At 40.0% G+C, this 13176-nt stretch overlaps 1 protein-coding gene across 4 annotated transcripts in view; it reads left to right on the top strand.

Moving 5' to 3' along the window:
• The window catches only part of PRKDC (protein kinase, DNA-activated, catalytic subunit), a 189532-nt gene that overhangs the window by 82005 nt on the left and 94351 nt on the right, over positions 1-13176 (top strand). For all 4 annotated transcript variants that reach the window (XM_005563282.4, XM_005563280.4, XM_005563281.4 and 1 more), the window contains exons 41-44: positions 9594-9801; positions 10794-10972; positions 11802-11970; positions 12211-12276. In XM_005563282.4, coding sequence (XP_005563339.3) covers positions 9594-9801; positions 10794-10972; positions 11802-11970; positions 12211-12276 — 622 coding nt within the window. The remainder of the gene's footprint in view (positions 1-9593; positions 9802-10793; positions 10973-11801; positions 11971-12210; positions 12277-13176) is intronic.

The following is a 13176-nucleotide window of genomic DNA, read 5'->3' as shown; positions in this document are numbered from 1 at the left end:
TTTTCTTTTTTGCTGCTGCTATTGTAATTTAAAGCAAATCTCGGACACCATGTCATTTCACCTCTAAATCCTTCTGTATATGTCTCTTAAAGCAGTTTTCTTGAATAGCCATAGTACCATTATCAGCTGAACAAAATTATCAGTAATTCGTAGTCAGATTTCCTCCGTAGTCTCAAACATGCTGACAGTGTCGGGTTATTTGAAATATGATCCAAACGAGGTTCATACATGGCATTTCACTGTTGTGTCTCTTCAATCTGCATTTAAAACAGTCTTCTCCTTTATTATTTATTTTGTTGGAGAAACTTGGACACTTGTCCTGTACAATGTCTTATATTCTGGATATATCTGATTCTTTTACATTCATTTAACTTCTTCCTCCAGTCCTTGGGTTTTCTGTAAAGGGAAAGTTATGTCTAAAATAACACAGTTAGATTCAGGTTGAAATTTTGGCAAGACTAATAGTTGATACTTTATACTTCTTATTCATGGCATTAGGAGGTGTATAATATCTGGTGGTCCTGCTTTTAGTGATGCTAGGATTGACTAGCCATGTGCATCATTGCATTTTCCTCATGGTTTAGCTCCATTTATGATGGTTGCCCTGAATCACTTAATTTCATTAAGAGTTATAAATGGCCATTTTTCTGATTCTTTTATTCCTTCTAAATTTAGTGCCCGGAATTACAGTGTAATGAAGGTCTCATCACTGGTATTGTTTGATTACCAAAAATACAATTTAGTATTTTAGCAATAATATAGTGGGAAAGATAGGACATAATTGATTATTGATTTTTTTTTTTTTTTTTTCTTGAGACAGAGTGGCTCTGTCACTCAGGCTGGAGTGCCTGATCTTGGCTCACTGCAGCCTCCATCTTCCGGGTTCAAGTGATTCTCCTCTGTCAGCCTCCCAAGTAGCTGGGATTATAGGCACACCCCACCACAATGGTTAATTTTTGTATTTTTAGTAGAGACGGTGTCTCACCATGTTGACCAGGCTGGTCTCAAACTCCTGACCTCAAATGATGGGCCTGCCTTGGCCTCCCAAAGTGCTGGGATTACAGATGTGAGCCACCCCACCTGGCCCTGATTATTGATTTTTGAAGTAAGGGTTTGATGCCATGGTTAGTTCTCATAGTAAACTTCCAATGAATTTTTAAAATTGGCATTTATCTATATTGAATTTGTAAATATCCATGTAAATTTGTCTTGAGTTGTATTTTACAGATCATAAACTTCACCAACTGTAAGTATATAGTTCCATGATTTTTAGGAACTTTATTGAGTATGCAACCAGCACCATGCAACATTTTTATTCCCCAGTAAAACCCCATAGGACCATTTACAATTGACTGCTATTGCTGATCCTAGCTCCATGCAAACGCTAATCTACTTTCTGTCTTTATAAATCTGCCTTCTCTGGACATTTTATATAAGTGGAATTATACAATATGTGATTTCTTATTCCTGGCTTCTTTGTTCAGCATAATGTTTTTGATGTTCATCCATGACATAGTTCATTCCTTTCTACTGATATTTTAAAAGTTATCATAATTAACCAACTGTAAAACAGAACACATTCTCTTTGAGCATACTTGAAGCATTCTTTAGGACAGACTATATACTAGACCATAAAAACAAGTCTTGACAAATTTAAAAAGGTTGAAATCATACAAAGTATGTTCTCTGTCCAAAGTGAAGTTAAATTAGAATTCAACAACACAAGGAAATTTTGGGAATCTGAAAATATTTGTAAATAATCAACTAATTAATAAATAACATATTTCTAAATAGCCCTTGGGTCAAATAAGAAATTACAAAGGAAGTCAGATAGTATTTTGATCTGAATAAAATAAGAATAAAGCATATCCAAATGTGATGCAACTAAATAGGTGCTCAGAGGGAAATTTATATCTTTTAATTCCTATGTTTGAAAATAGGAAAGATTTAAGTTAGTAATCTGAACTTTCTACCTTAAAATCTAGAAAAAAAAAAAAAAACTAAACCAAAGGTAGTACAAAGGAAGGCAATAGGAAACAGAAAAGTGGTGGAGAAAAATCAGTATTTGTTTTCACAATCAAAGTTAAAGGAGTTGACAAACCATTAGCTAGGCTAACCAAAAATAAAGGAAAAACCACAGTTTGTCAAAGCTTTTTAAGAATGAAAAGAGGTGGATGTAACCCACTGACCTCTTAGAAACTAAGATTATGAGCGAATATTATGAAAAATATTAGGCCAGCAAATTCAGCAACTTAAGCAAAATGGGCAAATTCATAGAAAGTCATAAATTACCAAAACTGACTCAAGAAGAAATAAAATGTATGAATACATCCCTAACAAGTAATTAAATTGAATTAATAACTAAAAATCTTTCTGTAAAGAAAATCCCAGACCTACATGGCTTTTTTGTTTTGTTTTTTTAGATTTAGGGTCACACTCTGTTATCCAGGCTGGAGTGCAGTGGTCAAGGCTCACTGCAGCCTTGACCTCCTGGGCTCAGGCAGTCCTCCCACTTCAGCCTCGTGAGTAGCTGGGACTACAGGGATGTACCACCACACCCGGCTAGTTTTGTATTTTTTGTATACACACAGGGTTTTGCCATATTGCCCAGGCTGGTCTTGAACTCCTGGGCTGAAGTGATCTGCCTGCCTTGGCCTTCCAAAGTGCTGGGATTACAGTCATGAGCCATTGCGCCTGGCCTCCAGATAGCTACTAGTGAATTTTATCAAATATATGTATGTATGTGTATATATATTTCAGACAGAGTCTCACTTTGTCTCCCAGGCTGGAGTGCAGTGGCTCACAGCAGCCTCCAACTCCCGAGTTCAAGTGATTCTTGTGCCTCAGCCTGCTGAGTAGCTGAGACTACAGGGGCACACCACCACACTCACATAATTCTTTGTATTTTTAGTAGAGACGGGGTTTTGCCATGTTGGCCAGGCTGGTCTCAAAGTCCTGAGCTCAGGCAATCCTCCCGCCTGAGCCTCCCAAAGTGTTAGGATTACAGGCGTGAGCCACTGTGCTTGGCCCAGATATATGATATATTTTTGTTTTTGTTGGTCATTGGTGCATATATTTATGGGGTACATGAGATATTTTGATACAGGTGTAAAATGTGTAATAATCAGGTCAAGGTGACTGAAGTATTCATCACCTCAAACATTTATCCCTTCTTTGTGTTAGAAATAATCCAGTTATACTCTTAATTATTTAAAAATGTAAAATACTGGCCAGGTGCGGTGGCTCACGCCTGTAATCCCAGCACTTTGGGAGGCCGAGCCAGGCAGATCACAAGGTCAGGAGATCGAGACCATCCTGGCTAACACGGTGAAACCCCATCTTGTAGGTGTGCTTCATTGTTTTTTATTTTTTTCTTTTGTCCCCTCTGACTGTGTATTTTCAAATAACCTGCCTTCATGTTCACTAATTCATTCTTCTGCTTGATCAGTTCTGCTTTTAAGAGACTCCAGTGCATTCTTCAGTATGTCCTCTGCACTTTTCAGATTCAAAATTTCTGCTTGATTCTTTTAAATTTTTTCAATCTCTTTGTTTAATTTATCTGATAGGATTCTGGATTCCTTGTCTGTATTATCTTGAATTTTGTTGGCCTTCCTCAAAACAGCTATTTTGAATTCTCTGTCTGAAAGGTCACATACCTCTGTCTCTCTTGGATTGGTGTTGGTGCCTTACTTAGTTCATTTGGTGAAGTCATGTTTTCTTGGCTGGTTTTGATGGTTGTGGATGTTCATTGATGTCAGAGCATTAAATATTTTAGGTATTTATTGTAGTCTTCTGGGCTTGTTTATATACATCTTTCTTGGGAAGACTTTCCAGGTATTTGAAGGTACTTGGGGGTTTGATCTAAGTCTTTGGTCACTGAAGCCATATCTGCTTTAGGGGCCACCCTAAGTCATAATCTGCTGTAGGAGGTACCCCAAGCCCAGTAACACTGTGATTCTTACAGACTTATAGAGGTACCACCTTGGTGGTCTTGGTACAATCTTGGAAAATTCCCTGGCTTACCAGGCAGAGACTCTTGTTTCCTTTACTTACTTTTCTCAAACAAATGGAGTCTCTCTGTCTCTGCTGAGCTGCCTGTAACTGGGGGAACGGTGATACGAGCACCTCTGTAGCCACCACCACTGGGACTGCACGGGGTCAGACCTGAAGCACACAGCACAGCACAGCACAGCACTGGGTCTCACTGAAGGCCTTCAGTGACCACTGCCTGGCTACTGCCTGTGTTCATTCAAGGCCCAGTGGCTCTACAATCAGCAGGAGGCAAATCTAACCAGTCTTGTGTCCTTTCCTTCAAGACAGTGATTTCGCCCCGCCTCCAGGTGGGTCAAGAGATGCCATCTATGAGCCAGGCCTGGAGCTAGGAACTGTAGCAGTTTACCTGGTGCTCTGTTCCACTGCTGTTGAGCTGGTACCCAAGCTGCAAAACAAAGTCCTTTTCATTCTTCCCTCCCCTTTCCTAAAATAGAGAAGTCTCTCCCTGTGGTCACCATTGCCCCAGGCCTGCAGTGAGGACTGCCTGGCTACTGCTGATTTTCACTCAAGGCTCAAGGGCTCTGTAGTCAGCTTGTGGTGAATGCTGCCAGTTCTGAGTCTGTCCCTTTAGGGTAGTGGGCTCCCCTCTGGCCCAGGGCAGGTCCAGAAATCCTGTCTAAGAGCCAAGGCGTAGAACTGGGGACCCAAGAAGCCCTCTGGGGATATTGCGTCTCTGTGGCCAAGCTGGTGCCCATGTTGCAAGGCATGAAACGTAATGCAAGTCTTCTTTACTTTTCCTTCTCCTTCTCTCAAGCAGAAAGGGTTTCTCCTTGTGACCACAACAACTGGGAATGTACTGGGTCACACTTGAAGCCAGCATGGCCCTGGGTCTTAACCAAGGCCCACAGCAAGTACTACCTGGTTGGCACTGATAATTCATCACCCAAAGGCTCTTTAGTCAGTAGGTGATGAATCCCATCAGGCTGAGCCCTTCCCTTCAAGACAGCAGGTTCCCTTCTGGCCCAGAGTGTGTCTAAAAATGTCGTATGGGACTCAGGATTCTCGCTGGTGCCCTGTTCTACTGTGGCTGAGCTGGTATCCCAGTTGCAAGACAAAGTCCTCTTTACTCTCCCCCTCCTCCTCAAGCAGAAGAAAGGAGTCACTTTTATTACTGCAAGCTGTACTACCTGGGGTTGGGGTAGGCATGGCCAAGCACTCCCATGGTGGCCACAGCTGGTATCTCAGGTCATGTGCCCCCCCAAGTCCACTTGTTCTGAGCCCAGCCCAGCACCAGGACTTGCCCAGGAATTGCAGTTGTTGTCATCTTAGTTGCCTTTCAAGTTTTATTTGGGACCCCAAGGCACTTTAGCCCATGGTGGCAGGGCTTGCCAGAATGTAGTTTCTGACCACTGGGATCGATAGTTTGCCTCTGATTAGGGCTGGTCTAAATGTTCTCTCAGTGAGTGCTGGCTAAATTCTGCCCTGGATTGGTTTCTGCTGTGACAGGACAGCACTGAGTTCCAATGCAAAGTGCTTTTCCTCCCCCAAGTGCACAGCTTCTGTGTCCTGCGTGTGACTGCTGCTGGGGGATGGGGAAGGAGTGGTATAGTTGATTGAAGACTATCTTTCTTAGTTTCTTCAATGCCTCTTTACTTAATACGAAGTTAAAACCAGGTACTATGATCACTCACCTGATTTTTGGTTCTTACGAAGGTGCTTTTTTGTACAGATAATTGTTCATTTTGGCATTCTGCAGGGGAGACAATCACTAGAGGCTTCTATTTAGCTTTCTTGGTCCATTCCTTCCATTGAATTTTATCATTCATTCATTTATTTTTGAGATAGGGTCTTGTTCTATTGCCCTATTGGAGTGCAGTGGCATGATCATGGCTCACTGCAGCCTTGACTTCTGGGCTCATGTAGTCTTCCTTCAGCCTGCCTAGTAGCTGGAACTACAGGCGTGCTATCAAGCCCAGCCTTTTTTTTTAATGTAGAGAGGTTCTTCCTAAATTGCCTGGGCTGGTCTTGAACTCGTGGGCTTCTTCCTCAGCCTCCGGAGTGCTGGGATTACAAGTGTGAGCCACTGTGCCTGGAATTAAAATATTTAAAAAGAAATTATACCAGTAGTTCATAAACCCTTCAGGATATAGAGGAGGAAGGAACACTTCCCAACTCCTTTTGTGAGGCAAGTAGCAAGACCAACATAAGAGAAAGACAGCACAAGAAAACTATAGACCAGTATCCTTCTTGAGTATAAACACAAAAATATTTAAAGATACATTAACCTATTCAGCAACACCCACAAAACATTATACACCATAACCTATTGGTGTTTATTGTAAGAATACAAGGTTGCTTTTCTTTCTGGGAATCAGTTAGTCTTAGATACTGTATTAACAGAATAAAGGACAAAAACTCATTATAATTTCAGTAGATGCAGGAAAACTTTTAAAAACTACAACATTCATTTGTGATAAAACTGACAAAGGCTGTCTATGAAAAACCAATAGCCAACAAAATATGTAATAGTGAAGGACTGCATGCTTCCTGAGATTGGGAATAAGGCCAGAGAGCCTGAAAAAATAAACAAAAATAAATAAAAGACAACCAAATTTTTTACTATTAAAATTTTTTTATTCTTTTTTCTGTTTTATAGGATTTTAATGTAACTTTTTTTCTTATTCCTTTACACTGTGCATCTTGTTCTCTTTTCCTTTCTAATGTTGTTTCCAGTGATAGTCTATAATTACTCAATGGCTTTACAATATACACAAAATACTTTCAAAAATAACAATACCAGTATTATTACATAGAATAATGACAGCTAGATGAAGTTTAAATTTTTCATTTTAGTTATAATTTTCTTAGTACATGCCATCTAAGGATATACAGTCAAATTTTGTGTTCCAAAATCATTTGATGTAGTTTTTTTCTTGATGTGTGGTTATTACACCAATTAGTAGTGCTTATTTAATTAATTTTCAAATTTTAGAAATTTTGTTTTTTCTTTTGACTCAATTTTCATTTTGAACGTGTACGAAATTTACATGACTAAAATCAAAGCTATATAATGAGCTACAATTCAGAGGATCTTCCTTCCGTCTCTGGCCCTCTCTTGTTCCTCTTTTGCCCTATCACCTTCCTATCTCTTCCACTTGTGTCTTGTACAGATCTTGTCCTATCAGCATATAGAGATCTTCCTCATTTTTTTCCTTAAAAAATTGGTGTTTAATTCTTCATTGCAAAGAAGTATCATAGTATTTTAAAGCAGCCCCTTGCCAATGAACTTCTGGGTTCAATCTTTTGCTGTTAAACTTAATGCCACGGGGAAGCCAGATGTGGTGGCTTACACCTATAATCCCAGTGCTTTGGGAGGCTGAGGCAGGAGGATCACTTGAGCCCAGGAGTTTGAGACCCGCCTGAGCAACATAGCAGAACCCCATCATTACAAAAATATTTTAAAAAAAAAATAATAATGCCGTTGTGAATAACCTTGTGTTTATATCATCTTGTATTTGCCCATGTATCTTTGGGGTAGATTCCTAAATGCAGATTCCTAAATGCATTTGTATTTTTTGCCAGGTATCTCTGTATTGCTTCTTTTGGGGCTGTATTATTTGCATTCCTTCCTTATTTGTAATGTACTAGAGTACCAGTTTCACCACTGTCTTGCCAACATTCTGAAACATTTGGATTTTTTCCAATTTATAGGTGAGGAAGGGTTTCCCTTTGTTACTTTAATTTTTCTTTTATTATGAGTGAAGTTGGACATATTTTTATATATTTAATTTGCATTTATTTTTCAGTAAATCATCTGTGGGCCCATTTTTAACATTAGGTCTTTGCTATTTTTATTTTGCTTCTCCTTACCATCTTAGCTTTTTATGTAAGAGTCGGATGTTTTATGTGCATCTCTACTGTGCTTGCTAGTAGAAAGCTCCTCAAGAGAAAGTGAACCTAGGATGGTGCCTATGTTATTCCTTTCAGGCTGCTATAGCAAAATAGCACAGAGTGGGTGGCCTATAAAACAACAGAAATACATTTCTAATGGTTCTGGAGGCTGGGAAGTCCAAGAACGTGCTGCCAGTTGACGGAGTGTCTAATGACAGCCTGCTTGCCTGCTTTATAGGCAGCACCTTCTCTCTGAGTCATCTGCGGTAGAAGGGGCAAGGAACTCTCTGGGACTTTTTTTTTTTGAGACAGAGTTTCTCTTTTGTTGCCCAGGCGGGAGTACAAAGGTGTGATCTCAGCTCACTGCAACCTCCGCCTCCCAGGTTCAAGCAATTCTCCTGCCTCAGCCTCCTGAGTAGCTGGGATTACAGACATTTGCCACCATGCCAGGCTAATTTTCGTATTTTTAGTAGAGACGGGGTTTCACCATGTTGGCCAGGCTGGTCTTGAACTCCTGACCTCAGGTGATCCATGCGCTCCAACTCCTGAACTCAGGTGATCCACCCACCTCGGCCTCCCAGAGTGCTGGGATTACAGGCATGAGCCACCACGCCTGGCCTCTGGGACCTCTTATATAAGGGCACTGATACCTCCCAGCAGCCTTACCTCCTAATACAATCACATTGGGGGTCAGGATTTCAACATAGAAATTTGGGGAGTCTTAAACATTCAGTCCATTGTAGTACCCAAACGAACTTTGCAAAGCCTGTATGGCATCTAGTAGTGTCCTATAGTCTTTATGACTGAGTTACCTTCTGAATCTAATATTTTTGCACGGGTTATCTAACTTCATGACATCAGAATTTTAATGGTCGTTTAGTCTTAACCCTCTTATTTTTATAGATGAGATACTAATTCTGCATTCTTAATTTATAGATTTATAGACAGAACTTTATAGATGATTATTCAAATATATTATTTTCAGGTGAGAAAGGACCAGATAGGTATATTTCTGTTTGGAAAATAGCAACGATGGTTCATTGGTAGGGAGAAACTAGAACTTTAAAATCATAACCTCTGAATTTTTTTTTTTTGAGACAGACTCTCTGTTGCCAGGTAGGAGTGCAGTGGTGCGATCTTGGCTCACTGCACCCACTGCCTCCCGTGTTCAAGCGATTCTCCTGCCTCAGCCTCCAGAGTAGCTGGGACTACAGTCGCACACCACCATGTCCAGCTAATTTTTGTATTTTTAGTAGAGATAGGTTTTCACTGTGTTGGCCAGGGTGGTCTCAATCTCCTGATCTCAAGATCTGCTAGGCTCAGCCTCCCAAAGTGCTGGGATTACAGGCGTGAGCCCCCATGTCCGGCCAACTTCTAAGTTTTATATCCTGGAAATGTGTCTGTTTTAAGCTTGAGACTCTTCCAGAGCCTTTCAGATGTTCTTGAAGCAAGACCAGATTTGAAAGTAAATGAAACATTCCTCTTTTTAATGCCCACGTTTGATTTGAAGATTTTGGGGAGTGAATAAAAGTAGTATGGTTCATGTGCAAATGCTTTTTGTGTTTTGTGGGTTTTGCATATATATAGTCCTTAAAGTTATTTTTGTGATTTGTAATCATTGGTGTTTACTTTGCCTGTTATGTAGTAGGCACTCATAAAGTTCCTCTTCAAAGCAGGGATGCTCATATAATTTTATCTTGTTTTCTTAGGGGTTCATGCGTCACACAAGTAGGCCTTCTGGAAAGTGTGTATGAAATGTTCAGGAAGGATGACCCCCGCCTAAGTTTCACACGCCAATCCTTTGTGGACCGCTCTCTCCTTACTCTGCTGTGGCACTGTAGCCTGGATGCTTTGAGAGAATTCTTTAGCACAATTGTGGTGGATGCCATTGATGTGTTGAAGTCCAGGTTTACAAAGGTATCATACACCTTAAATCAGTTAAATAGTAATAAGAAGTGAGCAGCCTATTTGACTGGTGTGCTTAGATACTGCTGTGTGCTCAGTCACATGGCCTCTGCTGTTCGAGGAGTGTGCCACATAGCCTGTGGCTAAACGGGATCTACCTTTATTTCCTGTGGCTTCTGTAACAGCTTATGCAAATTTGGATAGTCTCTTATACTTCTGGAGGCCAGAAGTCCAGAATCAGTTTCACTGGGCTGACATCACAGTGTTGTCAGGGCCACGCTCGCTCTGGGAACTCAGGGAAGAGTTGTTCCCAGACTCTTCCAAGTTCTGGGGGCTGCCAGCATTGCTTGGCTTGCGCTGGTATCACCCTGGTCTCTTCCTCCTTGGTCACATTTCCATTTCCTGTCTATCTAATCTCCCTACACATACTTCTTACAAGGTTGCCTGTGATTTCATTTATGGCCTACCCACCTGGACAATCCAAAATAATCTCCTCATCACAACGCCCTTGACTAAATTTTGTCTACAAAGTCCTTTTTTGCCACATGAGGAGGTAGGATTCAGGAATGAGGGCATCTTTTGGATACTTTTTGTGGGGCAAGGGCGGGATGTATCACTCAGCCTCCCTTGGAATCGTGTTGGGAAATACTATGAATACCCAGATGCCGCATTGTTAATGCAAACTTCAAAATAGCTGAGAATTTTGGATTTTCACCTGTTGCTCCCTTGTCTTCAGTAAGATTTTGTGCAAACATTTTCTACCCTTGGCTCACTATTTGGATGTCATGCATTATTTCCTGCTTCACCCAGTGTAACATATCAAATGCTTGTATTCATGTTCTAGACCTGGACAATTGCATGCTTTCTTATTGAAGTGATTTAGCGTTTTTGACTGTTAAAATTCTGTCTGTCTAAAGGATATTAAGTATTAAATTTGGTATATTCAATAAGGTTTATTTCATGTTTAATAAGACCAAAGATAATTATATGTTACTTTTTTGAAGCTAAATGAATCTACCTTTGATACTCAAATCACGAAGAAGATGGGCTACTATAAGATTCTAGATGTGATGTATTCTCGTCTTCCCAAAGATGATGTTCACGCTAAGGAATCTAAAATTAATCAAGTTTTCCATGGCTCGCGTATTACAGAAGGAAATGAACTTACAAAGACACTGATTAAGTAAGATTTTACTTAATTTTGGATTTTATTGTATTTATCAATGCTCTGGGTACATATATTTTTATTTGTGTATATAATGTGAATAAATATTTTATTTAGATACTGAGCTTTTATAGTTTTCTTCTTATAAACCACTTAGGTGAACTTTAATTAGGGTGTTAATTTAGGGTGTATTGGATAACAGTTGTTTTATCTTGTACTAATATTTTACAAATAATAAAACTTTTTCCTTTTACTGTTCTTTTCCTGCTGTTTTTCCCCTTGAATAGCTTGATATATTTTTAGTACTGTGATTTTCAGTAACAAAAGATTTAGAGTATTGTATTTTTTCTGAGATTTGAAATTAAAGGAATAGTAAATATTTTTTAACAGGCATTCTAAACACAAAAGTAGTCAAATGTATTTTCTCTAAAACTTGTCTTTTAATGGAATTCTCCTCCTAGTAAATATTGAACACAGACTTTGCCGTGTCTCATTTTGCATCTCCAAACAAAATCATTATTAGCCTCCTCTTAGTGCTATCTTATCTCATCAGTGAATGATGTCACTGTTCAGTCATGACTGGGCTTTTGTCTGTCCTCCTTGCTTTCCTCTGTTTACTTACTGCACTTGATGCCGTTGCATCACTGACCACTGTGTTGCGAGATCCATGTATGTATGCTGCCCTTGCTGTGAGATGGGTGACATGCTCCTTTTCATATTCCCAGTGCCCAATACTCTGCCTGGCACAAGCCTGACACTCGAGAAAGGCTGAATGGGAATGGCATTAGGGCTTGAGCAGTGATTGCCATGTTGTGTGAATTGATTTGTCATGTGTATCTCTCTGCAGATTGTGCTACGATGCATTTACAGAGAACATGGCAGGAGAGAATCAGCTGCTGGAGAGGAGAAGACTTTACCATTGTGCAGCATACAACTGCGCCATATCTGTCATCTGCTGTGTCTTCAATGAGTTAAAATTTTACCAAGGTTTTCTGTTTAGTGAAAAACCAGAAAAGGTAGGCCTCTCCTAAGGTGTGCACTATTGTTGTCATTGTAGGAGTTCAAAAGTTAGATTATATTAAACTTATAATTTGCACCATCTTATATTAAAGATGTGGTTCTTTTAATTCTGCATAGGTATATTTAAAGCTGGAGTGCTTTTCCATGAGTTACTACATAGCATTAATTCTAAAGTAACATCAGTTATGAGGATTTTCACCATTCAGCTATTTTTACATGATTCTTTGTATTCACAGAACTTGCTTATTTTTGAAAATCTGATCGACCTGAAGCGCCGCTATAATTTTCCTGTAGAAGTTGAGGTGAGTGAAATTGTCAGTGTTCTAAGTTAAAAAAGACTTACCAAGTGCTCACAAAGAAAACCATATTATGTCGAACACGTTAAGTTGCCAGTATTCAAGTCAGCTTTCAACAAAAACTGGTAGTTTCATGTAGTTTATACAAAAACTGGCAATTTTAGCTTCAGATACAATCTCAGGCAACTACAAAATTTGTCAGAACTTGATTTCATCTCTTGACATGTGAAGGAAAGACAGTGCCAGTAAAAGCAAGTGTTAGGACATATCCCAGAAGTTGTTTTCTGAGTGAATTGCTCCAGTCAAAGAAATTGAGATCCTTACTGTGGACTTGCTTGGGCAACGTGCCAGGATCATGGAGGAGTCATGGGTTAACTGGAAGACTTGCTCTGGCAGATGGGACAAGGTTTGTTTTAGCCAAACTCAGATTGACGTGCCAGCCTCAGCAATTGGACAGTTGGTGAGAATGTGTTGGTTGCTGCCTTCACCACCCATTGGAAATGGGAAGATGGGCAGAGAGCTTAGCTCATCCCCCATGGCGTGCACTTTCGCCGCACAGCTGCTGACCTCCACCACGTCTTAGTGCTTCACCACTATATGTGAATGGTGATCCTGCCTTGAACAAGACTAGGATTGTTTTCTAGGCATATGTTCAAAGAACTAAAAAACAACAAAATTAGCACCTTAAGCATGTAGACACATGCTGTATGTTACTTCTATACAACAGTGTAAGGCACCATGATATCATAACTAGATTTGAAGAAATTGAGGCTCAGAGATAATAAAATTTATCAGCAATCCAGGCATAAGAGCTTAGTACACACTGTATGCAGTGAGCTATACCAGAGCTGAGATGGAGGTTAAGTGCCTGGGCCAAGTTCTGTGGGAATCTGCAGGAAGGGCTTT

Source organism: Macaca fascicularis, chromosome 8, assembly GCF_037993035.2.
Source record: "Macaca fascicularis isolate 582-1 chromosome 8, T2T-MFA8v1.1".
Classification (NCBI taxonomy): domain Eukaryota; kingdom Metazoa; phylum Chordata; class Mammalia; order Primates; family Cercopithecidae; genus Macaca; species Macaca fascicularis.
Note: the sequence above shows the minus strand (reverse complement) of the source record. Positions and strands in the feature narration are given on the sequence as shown.